The sequence below is a fragment of the Trachemys scripta genome, chromosome 1, assembly GCF_013100865.1.
Source record: "Trachemys scripta elegans isolate TJP31775 chromosome 1, CAS_Tse_1.0, whole genome shotgun sequence".
NCBI lineage: Eukaryota > Metazoa > Chordata > Testudines > Emydidae > Trachemys > Trachemys scripta.
The window spans coordinates 215,102,089-215,123,652 of NC_048298.1; the positions used below are offsets into that span (position 1 = coordinate 215,102,089).

Below are 21,564 nucleotides of genomic sequence, written 5' to 3' on the forward strand. Positions count from 1 at the left end.
CATCCCTGAGCAACATAACATACCGATTTAAGCTGTAGTATGGCCATTGCTGAAGTCAGGAGTAGTAAGGACTGTGGAATTTGGCACATAGACTCAGTTGCTGCACTAATGCACTTATTTGAGGTCTGGAAATTCTGCATTATGGTGAGAGAGCCTTACGAAGCTCAAGCTATGTATTTTATTAAAGTGAAGGTTAGGACATTCTCTCTCATGCAAAAGATTTTAAATATTGGAACAACCTACGAAAGGGTGTGGTGAATTCTCCATCACTTGACGTCTTTAAATCGAGTGTGGATGTCTTCCTAAAAGATATACTCTGGCACCAGAAGCTATGGACTTTCTGCAGGAATTACTGGGTGAAATTCAATGGCCTGTGTTATGGAGGAAGTCAGATTAGGTTGGATGATCACACTGATCCCTTCTGGCACTAAAATCTATTAATGGTTTCTGTTGCTCCTCTGCCTGGCTGGTAATGCCCTGATCGTAGGGTTTTATGCCAGAGGAGGAAAGTATGAACTGCCAAAAGATTAACAGGCCTAAAACATTGTATATAGGATATTTAAATTTTTTTGCACGAGAGAGAGAGTGCTTGGATTGAATCCACAGCTCTTTATATTATGTCACATTAACATGTAGCAACCACACACCCCTTATATACAATATATTCATCTACCTTTGTTAGTCTCAATGTATTAGCTCTCTTTATGGTAGATACCTGGTCTACGATTGGCAGGAAACACTGCCTAACTGCTTCTGTGAAGTTGTCACCACAAACTCAACCATATTTCAGTCAAGTGTATGAATTAAAATTAACCAGTCTCCATTTTGTGTCATACAATTATTCACTAGTTCTATTTTCACAGAGTGCATCCACTTATCTTCACAGCACTCATTTGATTGCCAGAGCTCTGGCCAGGTGAGTTTGGAGAACTACCATGTAATATCAAGTGTCAATTGTCCATTCCAGACTAGATTTTATACAACTTTATTTCATATATTTGCAAAGTGCATGATTCAATTTACTGTGCTCCATTTTTTAGCTGTTCTTTTCACAACAATCACTGTAAATCACAGTAACAATGTAGTACTTGAATGTGTTCCCAATGTACATAATTAATGACTGTAGAATGCTGTGACTATGAAAAGTGCCAAATAAATGTTCTCAGCAAAGGATACGGTCATCAATTTTGTGCATCAAAGATAACAGCCATTTATGTGAAGTTTCACACATTTGTTTGCGTTTTGCACATATTGTTAATTTTGTAGTCCATATTTTTTCATGGCATTTTCAGATTCAATTAGTACATACTTTAATTATAGATACTTTTGTGTAATATTTGGTTTTGCTGTCTCTAATCTGGGAAGAGATAAAGCCAATTAATATCCATTTGGATTGTTGAATATCTGTTGATGAGTATTGGGAATACTCTGTTGAATTTTGCAATATTTCTCTTCACATAAAATTCATCATATAATGATAATTTAAACACAGAATCACAAAATATGTTCAACTATTTAAAATACATGCATATGAAATGTATAACAAAAGCTACAGATTTTATTTTCAATATACATTAATAAAGTTATTCATTTGTCAAACTACTAATATCAGAAATAACTTAGGGAACTTAAAGGAACAAAAACTAGTTTGTGCAACCATTGTAGTCCAAGAAATGACTATATTTCTTCGCGCTCACATTTTTGTTTTGTAATCTTACATTTCTTGTTTCTTTTGAACCATTTAAATACCTTTATTTGTCTTTAAAGGTCTTATTTTTAAAAAAGATATCTAGCATGTCACTATTCCTAATATTCTTATTATAAAAATAACATTTATTGGATAGTTCTCTCTCTTCTGTTTTAAAAGTTTTTGTGAGGAGTTCAGGCATCTTGTGTGCAAGAAATAATTATTTTGTTTATTGTATAAGTAGTAAAATATTTGGGGCAACATTGTAAATGTAACACATTCAAAGTGCCTCAGTGACTTAGGTGTCTAAGTCCCATTGACTTTCAATTAGACTTAGTTTCCTAAGTCACTTTTGAAAATAGGACTTTGCTTATTAAGTCCCTTCAGTGCTTTTGAAAATGTTACCCTTCTTGAATCACACTTTTCTTGCAGCTCAGTGTCTGCATTAAGGAATTTGTGTCATTCTAGTAGGATTGTTTACTAAAATCATGAAATTTCCACACAGAAGAAAATGAATATATTTCTTTGTAAAGGTTAAAACAAGAATGGTGGGATATGTATGGGTTATCTGCTGCCAGCTGTGATCCCTGCAACACATAAGAAATATTTCCACAGTATCTGGGCTTTGGGGGTACTGAAAGCAACAACAAAAGTGTCTGTATATGTTGATCTGAAATGAACAACAATGAGACTGATTGTCCGTCCATATTTCCTATGCGGAGGATAACCTCTACAGGCAGGGCTGGTTTTAGGAAATGCGGGGCCCAATTCGAACATTTTCAGCGGGGCCCCGGCAGGGATGATTAACAAAAAACAAAAAAGTAAAAAAAAAAAAGCCTTTCATTTCTTCCATGTATTGTTTACTTTTCATAACTATATAAACAGTAAAATTATATATTATGTACATTGCGTCATATATGCTGTTGATCGGTTATTAATGAGCTCCGTTTCACATGTGTGGGTCCCCGGCACTCCCTTGGGGTGGTGTGCACATGTGCAGGGCTGGCGCAACCCATTAGGCGACCTAGGCAGTCGCCTAGGGTGCTGCGATTTGGGGGGCGGCGACCGCGGCGATATTTCCGCGGCGGGAATCTTCCATCGCCTCTGGGGGGGGGGGGCAGCATTTCGGGGCGGGACCATCCGCCGCCTAGGGTGGCAGAAAAGCTGGCGGCGCACCTGCACATGTGTGGGTCCCAGCTGCTCCCTGCCCCCCCTCATTGAAGCAGGTGTGCAGGGTTACTGCCCTGGGAACTGCAGTGGACATGGAGCTGGCTGGAGGCAGGGCAGGGGCTGACTGGAGGTAGGGTCTGGCTGTAGGCAGGGCAAGGGGTGCAGGGCTGGCTGGAGACAGGGGGGTGTGGGGCGGGCTGGCTGCAGGCAGGGTCGCAGGGGTGTGTGGCAGGGGTTGGCAGGGCTGGAGACAGAGGAGTGCGGGACTGGCTGGCTTCAGGCAGGAGGGTGCGGCAGAGGTTGGCTGGAGACAAGGCAGGGGTGCGGGGCTGGCTGCAAGCAGGGCGGGGGGTGCAGGACTGGTGCGGGTAGAGGGGTGTGTGGGGCTGGCTGGCTTTGGGCAGGACCGCAGGGGGGTGCAGCAGGGGTTGGCTGGAGACAGGGCAGAGGGTGCAGCAAGGATTGGCTGTGGGCAGGAGGTGCAGAGCTGGCTGCAGGGGGGGTGGGGCTGGTGCGGGCAGGGGGTGCAGCAGAGGCAGCTGGAACCCCAGCCCTTTAAATAGCCCCCGAACCCCCACTACCCCAGGGCTCTGGGGGCTATTTAAAGGGCCCAGGGCTCCCCTGCTTCTACTGCTCCAGCCCTTTAAATAGCCGAGGGAGCCCTGGGGAGTGGGCCCCCAGCAGTGGGGCTCTGGTGGCAATTTAAAGGGCCTGGGGAAGCCAGGCCATGCCGGTACACCATACCGGGGCATGGGCGCGGGGCCCTCTGAGGCACGGGGCCCGATTCAGGGGAATTGGTTGAATTGGTCTAAAGCCGGCCCTCTCTACAGGGGCGGATAGTCAGTTACTTCTGTGGCCCTGGCCATCCCTGGCCCCATTAGCCTTCTGCAGTGTTCCATGGCTGGAGATGGGACTAGAGCAGGGGTGGGCAAACTTTTTGGCCTGAAGGTCACATCTGAGAATGGAAATTGTAGGGCGGGGCCATAAATGCTCATGAAATTGGGGGTTAGGGTGCAGGAGGGGGTGAGGGCTCTGGCTGGGGAGTGGGCTCTGGGGTGGGACCAGAAATGAGAAGTTCAGGGTGCAGGAGGGGGCTCTGGGCTGGGGTTGGGTGTGAGGGTGAGGGCTCCGGCTGGAGGTGCAGGCTCTGGGGTGGGGCTGGGGATGAGTGGTTGGGGGTGCAGGAGGTTGCTCCAGGCTGGAGGGGTTCAGTGGGCGGAGGGGTTATCAGGGCTGGGGTAGGGGGTTGGGGCATGGGAGAGGTTCAGGGGTGCAGGCTCCATGCAGCGCTTACATCAAGCAGCTCCCAGAAGAAACGGCATGTCCCCACTCCGGCTCCTGTGCGGCGACACGGCCAGGCAGCTCCGTACACTGCCCCATCCACAGGCGCTGCCCCTGCAGCTCCCATTGGCCGCATGCAGAGCCCCCTGGCTGCCTCACATATAGAGTCGGTGGGGGGACATGCCGCAGCTTCCAGGAGCCGAGCAGGGCAAGCCCCAGATCCCACTCCCCGGCAGGAGCTCGAGGGCCAGGTTAAAACATCTGGAGGGCTGGACGAGGCCCCCAGGCCACAGTTTGCCCACCCCTGGACTAGAGGGAAGTGCAGTGTCTTACCACCACATGACATACCCACCAGTCCCAAGGCAAAGCAATGGAAAAAATTAATTCAGCCCGTGTCATTAACTTTTGTGCAGGCGTTCTTCCATGCTCGAACATCTCCTTTAAAGCAGAAGTTGAGGCATTGCCTGTGCCTGTAATGAAGCAGCAGGGTGCAGAAGTCTTTACTCAGTGTCTTTCACGTATTTATTTATTTATTTGTAGCAACTATAGTGTGCTAGTTGCCTTACAGACCATATAGCCTGACACATTCTCCACCCATCCCACTCCACCCCACCCCACCTCACCCCAGGTCCCCCTAAAGAGCATGCAATCTAACAGTAAACATAACCCAGGCCTCTACTCTTACTCCTTTGCATGGATGATATTACCCAACAAGACATTTTACAAGCAACAGCTGGCGAAATAGGGGGATGGGCTGATGAGGATTACAAAAATAAGGTCACAAGGTTACTTATTTGTTTGCACATCTTGTTCCACAATATTTACAAAAATTGAGGGTGTGTGGTCCTAACCCACTAAAATTCCCTTCCAGGGTCCAATGTGCCTTCCTCAGCCACCCTCCTTCTCCCTCCTACCACCTTCTATTCTTACTCCACGTGGCAACTGTACACATGCCATTTTGTGAACATTTCTCCTCTCCCACAACCAGAAAGCTGGCACCATCATTCATTAGAGGCCAGGAGAGGAGCTTTGCCTGTTTCCTTTTCTGTCTGAGGGAGAAGGGCCTCTGTCAAGAGGTTTGCTGCAGGTGTCCAGGGTCAACAGCAGGGTCCAGGATTGTCATGGGCCAGTGACTGACAGGCCCCGCACAGATGTCTTGGTTCCTATGGGATAGGGATAGTTTGGGCCAAACTACCTCTGCCTGCTCTTGCAGGAGCTCTAACTGCTGATTCAATACCAAAGATGGTTAGCTCTGCCTCTGGGAGTTCTTCAGTCAGCCCCCATGACTAGCATATGAGACTATTGGAAACCTCATGTCACTGGGTGGGGTCGGGGCTTTCTCCTGCTGGTGTCTGGCTGGAGGGGGCCCCACCTGAGCCACTGTTTTCTCCTCTCCTTCTCCCCACCCTACCTGGAGGAATAGCTTTGGTTGCTGCTGGTATAGTTTCTCACTCCCAGTGGTGGCAGGCCCCAGCCCTGAGAGAAGCTATTCCTCCCCAGCATATCTGGTTTGAGGAGGTAGGTGTGTGGAATGACTGCACGTAGACTGTTGTCAGCACAAAGCTTAGGAAAGAGCTGTAGAATTTGGCTCATTGTTATATATACAGGCCTTTCTGCCTGGATGGCATTGCCATACTTATGGGTTTCCATGCCAATTACAGGAGGGCATAGAGAACAATCAAAAGCCTACATAACACTGCATATATCACTTCTGCACAGTGCCCCTTGTCCATGTTAGTGCAAATACTGGTGCCATCTACTTCTTTATGCCTGTTCGCATCTCCTGTACATGAATAGAATAACTAATCAGGAAGGTGTGGAGAAAGACATGGGGATTTGGGACATTAGACTTTCTATGGTAGTGGGAGCCTGGGAAAATGTACTAAGACTATATGAGATTAGAGAACATATGACACCTGTATGTGCTGTGTGAGGGATTTTTATTATATGTTGGCCAAAAGGAAAACAGCAACAACAAAACACCACAGTTTTGTGGTTGTTGCTGCTTCATCACATCTCTACCTTTACATAGCATGACCTGCTTCTCTAAGGCAGACAAAAGCACAAAAAAGCAGTCAAAGGTTAGATTTGGTTTGGTGATGCTGCATGACACCTAGAATAATCACTGGGATTCACAAAGCCTGAGTTAGGTGCCTAGGCTCCCTAGACGATGAATGGGGAGAGATTAGGCACCTGAGCATAGGATTGACAAAAGCCAGCAGGCTCGGCAGCTCCGTGGCTAAGCTTGCCAGTGGGAGATGCAAAGGAGATGGGGGTGTCCTAAGCCCTGCCCCTCTCATGGAGATAGGCGCCAGAGTCCAGGCTGAAGGAAGGCACCTAGCCTTGCTTGAGATTCTCAGCTTTGACTCCTCTCTTGACAGTAGGCACCTATACTGTTAGCAAAAAAGAGGGGAGAGGAGGACTGTCCTTGCAACTTTTAGCCCCATGGTTGGAGTACTCACCTGGGATGTAGGAGACTCCCCCACCCCCAGTTCAAATACCTCCTCTGCTCAAGGGGAGAAAGGGCTTGAAGAAGGCTCTGCCACATCTCAGGTGAGTGCCCAAACCACTGGGCTATGCCAGTCTCTCCTGCTGAAGATGTTCCGCAGTGGGTGACTAATGAAAGCGCTATCGGAGCAAGGGGACTGAAGCCTGGCTCAATCACCTCCCAGATGAATGCTCTAACCACAGGCTACAGAGTCATTCTCCGACTCATTCTCTCTCTCTTGCTCTCGCCAGCCCAATGACTCTTTCATTATTTCATAGTGGAACAGCTTCAATAGGCGAGAATGAGACTCACTTGCACCAAAATAGTCTATACCCCAGGGGTTAGGGCATGCCCCGAGAGGTAACAGAACTGTGTTTAAATCCCATTTCACCAGAGGCAGCTTTGACGGCAAAAACTTAGATGCCAATTGAGTTTAGGCACCTACAGGATTAGGCAGCAGCAGCAGAGCAGGAGTTTTATGAATCCCATGGGGCCTGATTCTCAGATTTAGGTGCCTAAAGTGACAGGCACCTACTTCCTTCTGTGAAGCTACCCCCAAGCTTCTCTTAGTCAACAATGACAGTATGGGGAGATAATTATAGTCACACATTTTATTGTGAACTTTTGCTTCCTCATATTCAGAGCATTATTGCTAAAGGAATGATGGTCTTTCACATACACATTCAGGCCTGAAACACTGGCGAGGTGTGATTTTGTGGCAGTCTCATGTGACAACCAGAAAACAAAGACTTACAATTCATACACACTCTGCTTCAGGAACTCCTATGTTTAAATAACTGTTTCCATTGAGTCATTTCAATGAAAAAGCAGCTTTTCAATTAGGAAAGCAAAAATGAAAAAGCCTTTTAAGGGGAAAAAGACCTATGCTTGATAGCGTGCTTACAAAAGACAATCACTCTCTTTAAAGTGGAGTACAACATATGTAAGAAAAGAGAAGACCATGGATTATATTTTTGCTATGTAAACAACAGGTCCTTTCAGATGCATTCTCACCACTGAGCTAGCTCACTGATATAATGTGTCTGGTGTGCAGCTATTACTGAGAATAGAATGGTGGTGATAAAGGGGCTGGAACAGTCAGGAAAAAATGCTTGAGACTGAAGTTAGACCCAGGGTCTTCAGTTTGCAAATTCACAACTTTGCAGTCATTGTATGAATTGGTTGCAATTGTTTTTAAAATGTCCCAGCCATCTGTAATATAGAGATTAAAAAAAAAACAAAAAAAACCTATTTTCTCAATTTTTTCTGAAACTGCACTAGCAAAAACGTATTTTTGTTTGTTTCTGTCATCTCTTCAAAAGGTCAAATCTACCAGGTTTGCTTCCACTGACAAGTTTTGCTGCCTGCAACATACCTTAGTAAGAGAAAGAAAGAAAAATAACTGGTGGAAAAAGAAAATCACTAATTTAGGGTTAGCAGCTGCTCTGCCACCCCACCTTCATATCAGAAATTGTTATCTTGTGGGGTTAGGGAAACCCTACATAAAAACAAAAAAATTCATTTTAGATGCCAGGGGTTTTTATATTGATGAGCCCAGAAAAGAAGTCACAGAGGACTCAGATGTTCCTTCTTTAAGCCTCTCATATGGGTTCAATACTGTCCTGTCCCAAATTCAGAACCTTACCCCTCCCCCCCTCCAGCTCCCAAATTTGACACAAAAAAATCAAATAGCTTCATAAATACACAACCATGTTTAGACATTGGTCAGTATGTACTAATGACATGGTAGCACAGGTTAGCGGCTAGGTTACTAGACTAACAACCAGAAGACCTGCCTTCTGCTCTTAGTTTTGCCACTGGTTTGCTGCGTGATCTTGTGGGAATCACTTGATTGAGCTGGGTGTCAATTTCCCCATCTGTAAAAGTGGGGACAGTACAACTAGTAAAAGAGATTTGAGATCCCTGGATGAAAAGTGCTGTACATTAATCAGTGGGAAAATTAGACTTGGTTCTCCGGTTTTTCAAATGCGCGCTCTACTACAGCTCTTGTTTTGAGAGGCCTTTGCAAAGCAAGGCTCAGCAAGCATGGAGGCAGGAAACGCAGATGACAAGGCAAGAAGTACATTTTCTATTTTTGGTGTGCAATGTTGCTTAACAGTTGGTTCCACTGGCAGCCCACACACAGCCAGCCTCCCACCCTCCTTTTGTTTTTAGCTCTCAAATACTATTGTGATGTTCCCTCATACAACACCCTGTCTGCAACATAGTATGCCTGCTTTATATTTACAGTGTATCTATCACCAGAGGGATTCCCACATGTTAGTGCTGAAGAACAAAAAGCAACATGATCTGGGGTTTCAAAGCATAGTACCAGCTGCACAACAGGACGTCTTATTTAGTCCACACCTGCCCCTTAGTCCTACTCATGTTAGCATGGCACCAGCTAAGGAAGGATGGGTCCTGCAATTAATCAGCTGTAACCAAAGATGTATTTACAATCAAGATGATCATAGTATTATGATGGTCACACTATAATTAAGGTATAGAGGGGCACATTCCTACAGCACTTGTGACTGCCAATAAAATATTGCTAATTCTGTCAAAGCCATCCCATTAGATGCTATGATCTTGCCATAGGCTAAGAAGTGTTGAGTGTAGTCAGTAGTTGGTTACGCTATTTCAACAGAAATAACATATTTATGAAACATGTGGGGGCTTTGTTCACCAAAATGTTGCTAACAGGCTTCCAGATTTGCACCATTCTCTATGTGTTAATATAGGACCAAGTTGTCATTCCTCCCACATTGAGGCCCACTGACTTCAAAGGCTTGAAATCTGTACCATAATTAACTATATATAGACAAAGACAAGCTTTGCAGTGTGACCTGAAAGTAAATAAAGTCAGACACTGGGAGCCAGATTCAGAAAGGGTCTGAGGCATTGTGTTGCAACACCTAATTTTTAGGCGCATAGAAAATCACTGGGATCCACAATGCCTGAGTTAGGTCCTATACAATGAATGGGGAGAGATGGATAGCTCAGAGTGGCCTCCACAAAAGTCAGCATGCAAGGCGGCTCCTGGCCTAAACTAGCCAAATGAAGATGTTGACAAGAGGGTGGGTCCTAACTCACACTCTCTCAGGGAATTCAGTGCTTCAGCTCACAACTGTGAACCCTCTCCAAGAGACAGGTGCCTAAACTGTTTTGTGCAAGAAAGCCAGAAGAGATGCCCAGTAATTAGAGCACTCATCCACCCTGCAGGAGACTGAGGTTCAATCCCCCTGGCCCCCGTGTCTGACAGGGAGAAAGGACTCAGATAGGGTTCACCCACATTCCACAAGTGTGCCCATTCGACTGAGCGCTGGGATAGTTTGGTATGCAGCTCCTTCCAAGCTATTCCAATCGGGCTAAGTACTGGAATAGTAATTGGAGCAGAGACAAAGAAAATGACTCGATCGCTTGGTGATGAAGGCACTGACATGAGGAGGTGGGATACATTGTCCTTGCTCCAGTGAGTTAGTTATCTATAGTGCAACAGCTTCCACACGAGAGACTGAGGGAATCTCAGAATACCCCATAGGTCAGTGGTTAGAGCACTCTCCTGAGATGGGGGAGACATCTGTTCACCCTCTTGGGCAGAAGGAAGAAGTGAACCTGAGTCTCCTACAGTCTGGTTAAGTGCTCTAACCCTTGGCTGAAAGTTATAAGGTGGGTGTCACAGTTACAGTGTAACTGCACATGTATTCCCCCTCCACTTAAAGTTTCCTGTTCCCAGCCATTACCACTCTGCTTGGCTTCTACTGAGCATGTTCACACACACTGAGTATGCTCAGGAACACCTGCTGAAGCTGTTGCCCTCATTCTGCCTCCCCCCCCCCCATCGGCAGGTATGGGTCATCGCTGGGTGGAGCCACTTCTCTCTGCCTTCTAACCAGGCATTTTTAAGGCTACACTGCCCCCTGACTTAGGGCATGTCTATACTACAGACTTAAGTCGATCTATGTTAGGTGGCTGATGGCTGGATGATGGTCGCTGACAGGACCGCGGTGGGTGACATCCACACTACCCTCCTTCTGTTGGTGGTGGGCGTCCTCACTAGGAGTGCTTCCACCGACTGAAGAGATGCAGTGTGGGGGACTGAGAGCCAGGGCTCTCACCCCCGTACAGCTTCTCACAGGGAGCCCAGCTGCCCCCTGGGCTCTCAGGTCTCACTGCCGGGAGCGGGGGCCAGCCACCTGGGCTTCTCACCTCCCTGTTCCCTGCTGGGAGTGGGTGTCAGCTGCCCGGGCTTCTTGGCTCACTGAGTGGGAAGCCTCCGGGCAGCAGACTGGCTGGGAGTAGGGGGCAGCCGGGCTCTGGCTGCTCAACTTTCTTGTCAATTTCACGGCTTCAGCATGGAGCTCTGAAGTTGACAAGCCAGCCAACAGCCGATGTAAGTAAGGCAGTGTCTACACAGAGACTGAGTCGCCTGGTCCTAACCACACTGACACAAATGCTACGCCTCTCCTGGAGGTGGAGTTATTATGTCAGTGTAGTAGTGCGCTTACATCAGCGGGACAAGGCTGTAGTGTACACACTGACATAATTAGGTCAACTCACATGGACCTAACTGTGTAGTGTAGACCAGGCCTTACACTGTGATATCCCCAGCAAGCAAGTCTGCCTAATGGCCAGCGCTTGTGCTTTGCTTTCTCACCAAGGGCTATGACCAGTGTCTTGCCAGCAGTTACCAGTAACCACACAGCTCTTTCTATGCAAACACATTTATTCTTATGGTTAAAAGTATTGCAAAGAAAACATACATTAAAAACAATAAAAGTTCATGTATACTGAACTTGCTGAAACTTACCAGTAGTGACCCATGCATCTTATGGAGTCCTAGTAGGCCAACGTCTTTCCAACCCTTCTGCAAGGTTTGCCCCTCACATAACCCCTCCCCTGTCATCCCAACTTGGACAAAAGATCCTGTCCATTTGCTGGGTCACAAAAAAGGCTCCAAATTAATCTAAACCCAGACTGTTTATTCTTTGTCTGTGGGTCTCTGGAAAACCCAGCTTGAACTGGTATAGGCCAACCTCCCCAGGGAGTGGTACCTCTCTGGAGGTGATTCATTTTAATTACCCCCACACTGTTTCTAGTTCCTGGTGGAACTGTAGCAACCCTTCCCCTGAAGTGACATAGAATCCCCAGCCCACAGTGTTACGTAAACCATTCATATATTTACCACCAAATGGTTCCCACAGCTATTGCATACAATTGCAATGTGTGTGTCACAGCAGAGGAGGGGGATTGAATCCGGATCTCCCACAGCTTGGGTAAGTTCTCTAGCCACTGGGATAAAAGTTATAAAATGGGCACTTCCTTCTCATAGATTCTGAATGGGCCCCAATCCGGTGGCAATGCCCTGACCACACCTACCAGCTCAGGCGCTGCAGGTGGGGTAGGCGGAGGAATGCCTAGCTTCCCTTGGATTGTTGCACTGCGCCTTTGGCATGTGGACAACCAATGTGAGGCAGCAGTGTGCATGCCCAGAGGCAGACACATAGGTCCCTAAGGAACTTTTACAGTGAAAATTTAGTCATGGAGTTAGTTTACACAAGGTGAGGCAGCAGCCAAGCAGGTGTTCTGTGAATGCCAGTTGCATCTAAATGTTGATTTAGGGGCCTAAAGTGGCAGTTAGGTGCCTAAGTCCATTTGTAAATCTGGCTCTGGTAGACCAACAGGGTAAGCAAGTTCCATTCTGAGACCCTCTCACAATTAAGGCAGAGGGCTCAAGCCCCTCAACTGATCTTCACTGTCATTCTCTTCTCTGAGGTATCCAAGCTCTAAATAATTTAGGGCATTTACTAACAATCTGTTGCATATAATTCTGTTTATTTCCTTTTTTCTTCTTCTTACAAGCAGTGGTTAGATTGGGCTGAGATCCACCAGGACAGTGACCAGAGCCCAGATCCTCAAAGTTACTTAGGTGCTTGACTCCCATTGAAATCAATTGGTGTTTGACTCCTAAATACCTTGGAGGATCTGGGCCCAGGTATTTTTCTGGTAGTTGCTATTTTGTACTTTAACTATACATTTTTTTAAAGTCTTTAGATCGTATGCTTGCAATGATCATCTTCAGAATGTGACCCAAATGTAAACCAAGGCAGAGTCTATGTTTTAGTCCATGAGCGCTCTGAAGCAATAGTTCGGAGAGAAGCATGAACTGTTGCTTCATCTAAATGGGTTGGTAGCTCATTATGAACTAACTGTAACTTTCCAGCTGCAAGAACGGAAATGGAGAGAAGGAGGATGTGGGTTAGTTTCCTTATTTCCTAAGTTATTCACAGCTGGTGCTGTTCCTAACTCCCTCCCCCCCAGCCCCTCAGCTCAGGTTGGATAGGAGCTATTCCCTTTCCTCACACCCTACTTTAAAAAAAAAAAAACTTCTATGGTGAATGGAAAAATCACAACTTGTAGTAAAACGCTTGTTATCACAAGGGTGAAATCTGTACAATTGAGAATGCAGAACATTGCACATGTGCAGATTGAAGGGAGGATTGAATAACAGTTGAATACAGTAAATTGCACAGGTTCAGTTACATACACAAATATTACAGGGCATCCAATAAGGAGCAGAAAGGGAATGTAAAGGTCTTGGCATTTCAGTCTTCTCAACCCACATGTCTGCGTATTTGGTGTGGGGGACTGAGGGCGAACATGAGAGGATGGTGACATGTGAAGGCTATTTGCTACTCCTGCAATGATTCATGCATAGACAATGAGCACTGGCTCAGTCTGTGGTTAATGTGCTGCCTGGGAGAGGAGCACTGATCACTTTTCAGGGGACACCACGGCAGATCCTGCAATTTTTATAGGCTGTGCATGAGCATCCCCACACCCAGTCACTCCTGAGTTTTGCTTATACCTGCTCATGAGTTGTGTCTAGGAATCATCTACACAATCCATACCAACATTAATGGAACACCACCCTTCTTTACACTCGACAAATACTCCACACCCTTCATGTGGCCTCCATCTCAATGAAATAGGGGGAGAAGCACAGGGATGTCTTCTCATTCCCTCCATGATGTGTGACAGGTCTGAAGACAGGGGCCCAGGTGCCACTAGTCCAAAGCAGGTGGAAACAAAGCATTTTCTCTCACCCTCACCATTGGCAAGTGAAAATAGGAGGCAGGAGCAGGTGGAGCAATGAGACTCTTCTGTTCCTGCCCCCTTCCCCTGTGCCCAGCAATAGGAGGCAATTCCACGTATATGGAGATGGTTGCGGGAGAAGCCAGTGAACACAGCTTCCTTTGGCAGAACAACCTCCTGCACTTCATGTTACATATCACACTTCATGTATGCATGTATGCAGTGTTGTAGCTGTGTCGGTCCCAGGATATTAGAGACAAGGTGGGTGAGATAATTATTGTTTATGTGCCCAACTTCTGTTGGCAAGAGAGACAAGCTTGCAAGCATCCACTCAATGTGCAGCGGCAGTCAAAAAAGTGAACAGAATGTTGGGAATCATTAAGAAAGGGATAGATAACAAGACAGAAAAGATCATATTGCCGCTGAAAGCATGAACAAGTGGGAGTTGTCTGACCAACTCATGCTCTCTGTATGTGTGTATATATATCTCCTCAATATATGTTCCATTCTATATGCATCTGAAGAAGTGGGCTGTAGCCCACGAAAGCTTATGCTCTAAAAAATTTGTTAGTCTCTAAGGTGCCACAAGTACTCCTGTTCTTTTTGCGGCTACAGACTAACACGGCTGCTACTCTGACACTTGATCATTATCTGTTCTGTTCATTCCCTCTGGGGCACCTGGCATTGGCCACTGTCAGAAGACAGGATACTGGGCTAGATGGACCTTTGGTCTGACCCAGTATGGCCGTTTTTATGTTCTTATAAGCTTACACAGAGCTCTTCTTCAGATCTGGGAAACTTACTCAGTGTCACAGTTAAATACAAGGTGAAACAGGTTGTTTAACATAAGTAGTTAACACATATTTCAAGGGACCATTCAAGGTGAAGTGCCCCATTAACACTCCTTCAGTCATTGGGGAGGAGGGAGGTGAGAAGGAAGGGAGGGGGGAAAAAGCATCAGGGGCAAGAGAAGGGGGTTGTTAGTGGCTTATAGATTGTTGTAATAAGCCATAAATACAGTGTTTTATTCAGTCTATGATTTTTAGTGTCTAGTGAAGTTATGAATTTAAGCTCCCAGGCTTGTCTTTTGAAGATGTTGGGCAGGTTTTCTTCGAGAATGAGGACCAAGAGGTGAGATGTAGAATGATTGTTCTGTGAAAAGTGTTCACCCACAGGTGATATGGTGTTTTTGTCATTTTTCAGTGGGAGTTCATCTGAGAGCATAGTGATTGTCTGGTTTCACCCACATAGTTGTTATTGAAGCATCTAGTGCACTGGATGAGGTATACCACATCTTGTGATAGGCATGTGTAGAATTCATGGGCCTTGAAAGGTGTGTTGTGGGGGGTATTGATCATCGTAGCAGTGGAAGTATGTCTACAGGTTTTTCATCTGTTGTTCTGGCAGCGTCTGGTGCTGCTTTGAGTTGGTGACCTACAGTTTTATATGTGAATACTGTTTAATCTAACAATGATCCAATCCAAAGAGCAGCAGTTTCAGGCACAGCTAAACTCCTCCTAGTAGTCCATGTAATACAGTAACGCAAGTAAATAGTCTCAAAGATATTTGAGCCAACCTACATGAGATGCTCTTAGCCTCCACTGAACTGAAAACTGGAAGCTATGATTCTGTTCCAAACCTGAGTCTTCCAGCTGGTAGTGCATTTTATCTCTATGTGTAGCACTAAGTGCCAGGTAAGGTGCATGTCATTGAAACAGCCTGGTTGGCAACTGGTGATGGTTAAATGTAAGGCCGTCATGTTGCAGGAAGACAAGTAAAATACTGTCTTTACAATATTAGCTGTCGCATATAACTTTTGATATAATGTCAGGCTTAAGTTATCTCCCATGCTTTGAAACCTTCTTCAAGTAAAATTTGAGTTTCACTGTCACCCAGTCTACTTAGTATCATACTAAGGCCTTGGCTACACTTGCAGCTGTACAGCACTGTGAGGTAAACCTGTCTTCGTACAGCTGAGTAGGGATAAGCGCTGCAGTCTGTCCACACTGACAGCTGCCAGCGCAGTGGTGTGGCCACACTTGTAACATTTGCAGCTGTGTTGGGAGCGGTGCATTATGGGCAGCTATCCCAGCATTCATGTGGCTGCAACGTGCTTTTCAAAACAGAGGGGTGGGGTGGATTGTGACAGGGAGTGTGGGGGGAGAGAGAGTGCTTTTTGGAGCATGTCAGCTCTCTATTTTGCAAGTTCCGAACTCCCGGCCCCCTGCTCATTCATTTACTCACTCAAAGCAAGCTGCAAATTGTTTGCTTTTCTCTGCAGTACGAGCTTTGAAACCGGCACTTCCGCATTCCTGCAGCCGGTCACAACAATGGAGAGGATTGGCCACTTGACAAGGTGATTAGTACAGCGCTGCAAGCGTTTACACTCACACCCGTGAGTCGTAGCCACTCTGCTGCAGCTGTTATTCCTCTCGGAGATGTGGAGTACCTGCAGCGGTGTACCCAGGGAGATACAGCGCTGTAAGTGCCCTGCCAGTGTGGACAGGGAGTGAGTTAGAGCGCTGGGGGAGGCTTTACAGCGCTGTAACTTGCAAGTGTAGCCAAGGCCTAAAATTTTATAGGGCGTGGGAGAGCTACACAGTTTCTCGGAACAGTTTGTTGTAGGTCATGTCATTGTTTGTCGCTAATGCATTTTTCAGACACTGCCAGAAATAACACTGGGACCGAGGATTGGTTGGCCACTCTAGGACAGAGCTACTGCAAAGTCTCTTCCTTAGCCGGAGGTACTTGGACTTCTTCAGAGCTCTCTCAAGAAATATCAAGATAATCACATCCATTTTTTCATCCATAAGTCTCTGGTGTGCCATGTAAAATGCTATCTTAAAGTTGCCACTTGTTGTGTACTTGTTAGTCAGCACAAATATAGTTTTTCGGCTCAGTTGTATGCTCTGGGAAAGGTTGTCCAAAACTGGTTGCCCCGGCAGCCAATCTCTTTCTTCCAAACATAAATTGAACTGTTTATCTTTTTGATCTTCCAGGTTTTCAACTAGTTCTTTCAAGATCCATTCAGTTACAGCTGGATCTTCGTTATCGTAGGAAATAAAAGCATCATAGCAAGTTTCTGGTGAATGTAAACGCCGATAGCCCTTTATCTTGGCAGTGCAGAAATGGTAACTATACCACACATCCCAGAAATAGAGGTGACTTGTAACTGTGAACACCATCAGACATAGGATAGCTGACGCTGACACAGAGTACAGGATCACATGAGAAGAGTCCAATTCGCAGGTATACAGATCCAATAAAACCACACTCTTACCTTTATGTGCTCCTGGGCCTGCACAGGTCACATCTGTGGCCAGCAGAGGAATCGTAACCTCAGTCTGGTTGATCCACCAAACAAACCACACAGCATCACAAATGCACTTGAAAGGGTTGCCATGTAAAAGCAACATCTCCAGATTGCTGATAACATTTTCTGGGAAGCTAGATTTCTTAATTATTTGGATTTTGTTTGAGCTGAGGTCCAAGTATTTTAACTGGAAAGCATCTCTGAGAAAGTACTTAGTCAGCCGTCGTATCCTATTGTTCTGTAGTATCAGTTTGTGGAGGGTTGCAGAGCAATTGGACAGCTCCCGGGGGACGGTACTCAACAGATTGTTGCTAAGATCCAAGGTTTCCAGTTTCTCCAAAAAGTGGAGTTTCCCCCAGTTGAAAGACTTCAGCATGTTATTGGTTAAGCTGAGTACCTTGAGCCGTGGAGGCATGCCTTCAAAAGCACCAGGAGGCAAAAACCTCAGAGAGTTGTAGGAAATGTCCAGTTGCTCTAGGTTAGTCAGATTCTTGAAAAATGACAAGTATCTAGTATCCCCATCCCTCCATAAAACATCTAAGTGATTTCCTTTGAATTCCAAAGTCTGAAGAGAATGACTTTCCATCCCCATATTAGTAGAAGTGGAAATTTCATTCCCATTCATCATCAGCTTCTTCAGAAAGGTCAAATTCTTTGTAAAATCAAGCTTGTGAGTAATACCTTCTGCCAGAAAATAATGTTTGTTATCACTCAGGTCTAGAATTTCCAGATCTTTTAGTTCCTGGAAGGCAGCCGAGTACAGCAAATCAATCCGATTGTTAGAAAAATCCAGATATTTCAGTCCAGACAGAGGGTAGAACTCACTTCCATTCAAAGTCTGGCTGATAGCATTACCTGACAAGTTGAGGCATTTGAGGAAAGTGAGGTGCTGGAAGTCAGAGGGGTTGATAAAAAATATGTTGTTTCTACTTAGATCCAGAGTTTCCCCATAACTGAGGCAGTCCTCATTGACGAAAGGTTGGAAGGAAGCAGACTCTTTGTCTTTGGATTTACAACTTCGCCCATACTCATCATACCTGAAATAATGCATTTCCTGCACCATTTGGGTTTTGTATTGATCTACTGAAGCCATGGGGATAGAACAAAAACCATGATTATTAAATTCACCTGAAGAAGGAGATATTTTATTTACTGAGAGGTCTATCATTTTAAGAGATGGGAATTTTTTAAACATACTCAAGTTAGCGAGTTTGATAAAATTAGTTCCCAAGTCCAAGACTGTCAAATTTCTAAGATGAAGCAATGGACGTAGGTTTTCTTGACTCAATTCTCTGAAAACATAACCCTTAACCCTCAAAATTTCCAGGTGTGAGAGGGAGGAAAATGTCTTAGACAGGTTCAAAAATGAAGAATAGACCTGAAGTTCAAAATTAAAGGAGAGATCCAGCTCTACGAGGTTGGGGATAAAGTTCAAAAAACAAGCTTCTCCAATTTCTTTGGCCAGGAAATTTTGGGAAAGGTCAAGCACTTTGAGATTCTTGGTGTTCTTAAACCAGCTACTGGGTACATTGTGAAGGGAGTTACTGTGAAGGCGCAGAATTTTTAATTGTTTTAAGGCATCAAAGGCCTTGTGATGGATCCAAATTGGGGCATTATTAGGGCATGGAGTACATGGAAATGGGGCATTGTAACAGCGAGGGCAGTTGCCACTTAAATCAAGAATTTCCAAATTGTAAAGGTCATTTAAATCATGTTCCTGAACTTTTTGAATCATGTTATTGTAAAGGTACAGTTCCTTTAAAGTGGATGACAAATTGTGTGGAATGTAGGTTAAATTATTGGCTTTCAGGGACAATACTGTTAAATTTCTCAAGTCCTGGAAGGCTTCTTCTTCAATTTCAAATGAAACATTGCATGGATTACGGTAATAGCAGTTCTGTCCCAGGTACAACATTTCTATGTTTCCAAGTTCTGACAAATTCTCTTTTGTAATGGAAAAAATGCTGTTTGCTTCAAGGCTCAGCAGGCGTAAATTAGGAGGAAGACCCCGAGGTATTTCTGATAGCTGATTTCCATCTAAGTACAATGACTCTAGCTTTGTGAGCGTGGCAAAGCTGCTGTTCTGGATTTGCAGTCTCCTGGTGCACACATGATCCTTTGGCCCCAGTCGAACAGGCACACAGTTGCACCTGAAATCAATCTCCACAAGATTATCAAGATGGACAAAGGATGTTGGGTAAATGTTTGGAATATGGTTAATGGTGAGAGTCAGGTTGGTGGTGTTACGAGGAATCCCAGGTGGGATTTCGGTCAGGCGACGATCACTACAGTCCACTATCACATTGGCTTTTGAAGCTTCTACCTTCACATCACAGGGTAAGCTTTTAGGAAACCATCTGGCTGACAGCAGCTTGGAAAACAGGAAGAGCAAGAGGAAGAGCAATCTGTTTGAGGGCCATGTGTGAAAGGCCTGAAAAGAAGGAAAGAAACGCACATTGATTTAGTACAGCTGCAATATATATCTACAATTATTCTTCCTTTAACTATTAAATATTAGATCCCAATGTTCTCTATTCAATAAAGCACTAAAGAACATTAAAGAACTTACTCAAAAGTGTTGTGAAAGACAAATTACATTCATATACCAGGGAATTCTCTTTGGTTACTCTCCATTTCCGTGCACAGCTACATTATACTCATGTAGGCCCAGAGAAATCCGTCTGAAAACTTGTGTGGAATTAGGTAGCTCAATTTAAAAGGATTAAATAAACCTCACATAGAAATCTATCAAAACAGTCCAGCTGCATATGTTAACTCAGCAAGGAGAGATCTGACATTTGTTTCTTTTCACACTCATGATTTTCCCCTATATTGTACTTCTGTATATTCTTTGAGAATGTAGTAATATTATAGTTAAAGGTATAAGAGAAATGTTTCAAAGAGTTCGTTTTAAATACACCATAAGTTGTAGCTGTACAAAAGGAAGCAGTGAAATGACTATTGCACATATTGCTGTCAAATGCACAAAATAAACAAATGGAAAAAATAGGGTGTTTGTGTTTTTAAGATACTCAGGTTCAGTTTACAATGGCGTAAGGGCTGGTCAATATGGAGACTTAGTATGTGGCAAGTTGGGGTGTACATCTACAGCAGACAAGCCTGCTGTGCACTAACTGGCCATGCGGACCCCTTGCCACGCACTAGAAGTTCCGTAGAGCGCTTCGATCTACTGCTGTGCGCTATAGAACTTTCAGTGTGTGGTAGCGGGTCCACTCAAAAACTGTGTGTGCAGCGGGCTAGGCTAGTGTGCTACACATTCACACCTGGCTTGATCTCCATGTGGCCAAATTGTAAATTTTCATAAAGTGACTAGTGACTTGGGTGCCCAACTTGAGACACATTAAAGGGGCCTGATTTTCAGCAGATAGATGCTCAGCACTCTTTAAATCAAAACAAAATATACTATCACTATTTAACAAAATCACTATATACTTTTGAAAATTCAGGCCAGTAAACTAAGGTGTCGATGTAACAATGATAGGTTAAAAGGAATCAAGCAGAGGTGTACTTTTAAATTATTATTATTTGTCCCTTTAACAAATAATAATAGCTAAATAAGAGAGCCAAAACCCACAGACTTTTCAGTTCACAGAATCTCCCCAAACGAGCTCTCTTTTCACACCTATCTTTGTGATTTTGGCCACTCTTTTTATTTATATTTGTATTGGTACAGGGGGACAGGAATGGGGAAGTAACCTTTCTTGGTAGTCTAGTGGACATTTCCTTCTTTCATGTGCAGTCACTATTTTTTTGTTCAAGTAATATTATTCACTGAAGTTGTCAATCAGGGGCAGCTCTAGGCACCAGCAAAGCAAGCACATGCTTGGGGCAGCCCATTGGCAGGCGCGGCAGGGATCCATCATGGGAGCTGAGAACCAACAGGGGAACTGGGAGCTGTAGTTCCTTGGTTAGTTCCCTGCCTATAGAGCCAGCCCTGGAGCAGGGAAAGAACTACATTTCCCAGCATTCCCTTGGCCACTACCAACAGGAAAGAGGGGGAGGAAGTGAGGAAGCTGAGACCTCATGCTGCAGCCTGCTGTGAATGGAAAGCTGCACTGGGAAGGTAGGGATACCATATTTTAACATTCAAAAAATAGGACACTCCATGGGAAGGGAGGGTAGCCCCACCCTGCCACCATCCACTCCCTCCGACTGCCCCCCACAGAAACTCCAACCCATCCAACCCCCCCCTGCTCCCTGTCCCCTGATAACCCCCTCCCAGGACCCCTGCCCCAACTGCCCCCCAGGACCCCACCCCCTATCTAAGCCCCACTGGTCCTTCTCCCCTGATTTGCCCCCTCCTGGGACCCCACCCCCTATCTAAGCCCCACTGATCCTTGTCCCCTGATTGCCCCCTCCTGAGACCCCCCCCAACTTCCCCCCTAGGACCCCACCCCCTACCTGTCCCCTGACAAACCCCTGGGACTCCCATGCCTATCCTACTGCTGCCTGTCCCTTGACTGCCCCCCCTGAGCCCCTGACCCATCCAACCCCCCCTTTCTCCTTGTC

The 21,564-nt window shown here is 45.4% G+C and overlaps 1 protein-coding gene across 1 annotated transcript in view; it reads right to left on the reverse strand.

The window, feature by feature from the left end:
* Positions 1-16,285: 16,285 nt before the first annotated feature.
* Positions 16,286-21,564, reverse strand: part of TLR7 (toll like receptor 7) — a 9,725-nt gene continuing 4,446 nt past the window's right edge. The window contains exon 2 of the mRNA XM_034757001.1: positions 16,286-19,465. Coding sequence (XP_034612892.1) covers positions 16,316-19,465 — 3,150 coding nt within the window. The 3' untranslated portion in view covers positions 16,286-16,315. The remainder of the gene's footprint in view (positions 19,466-21,564) is intronic.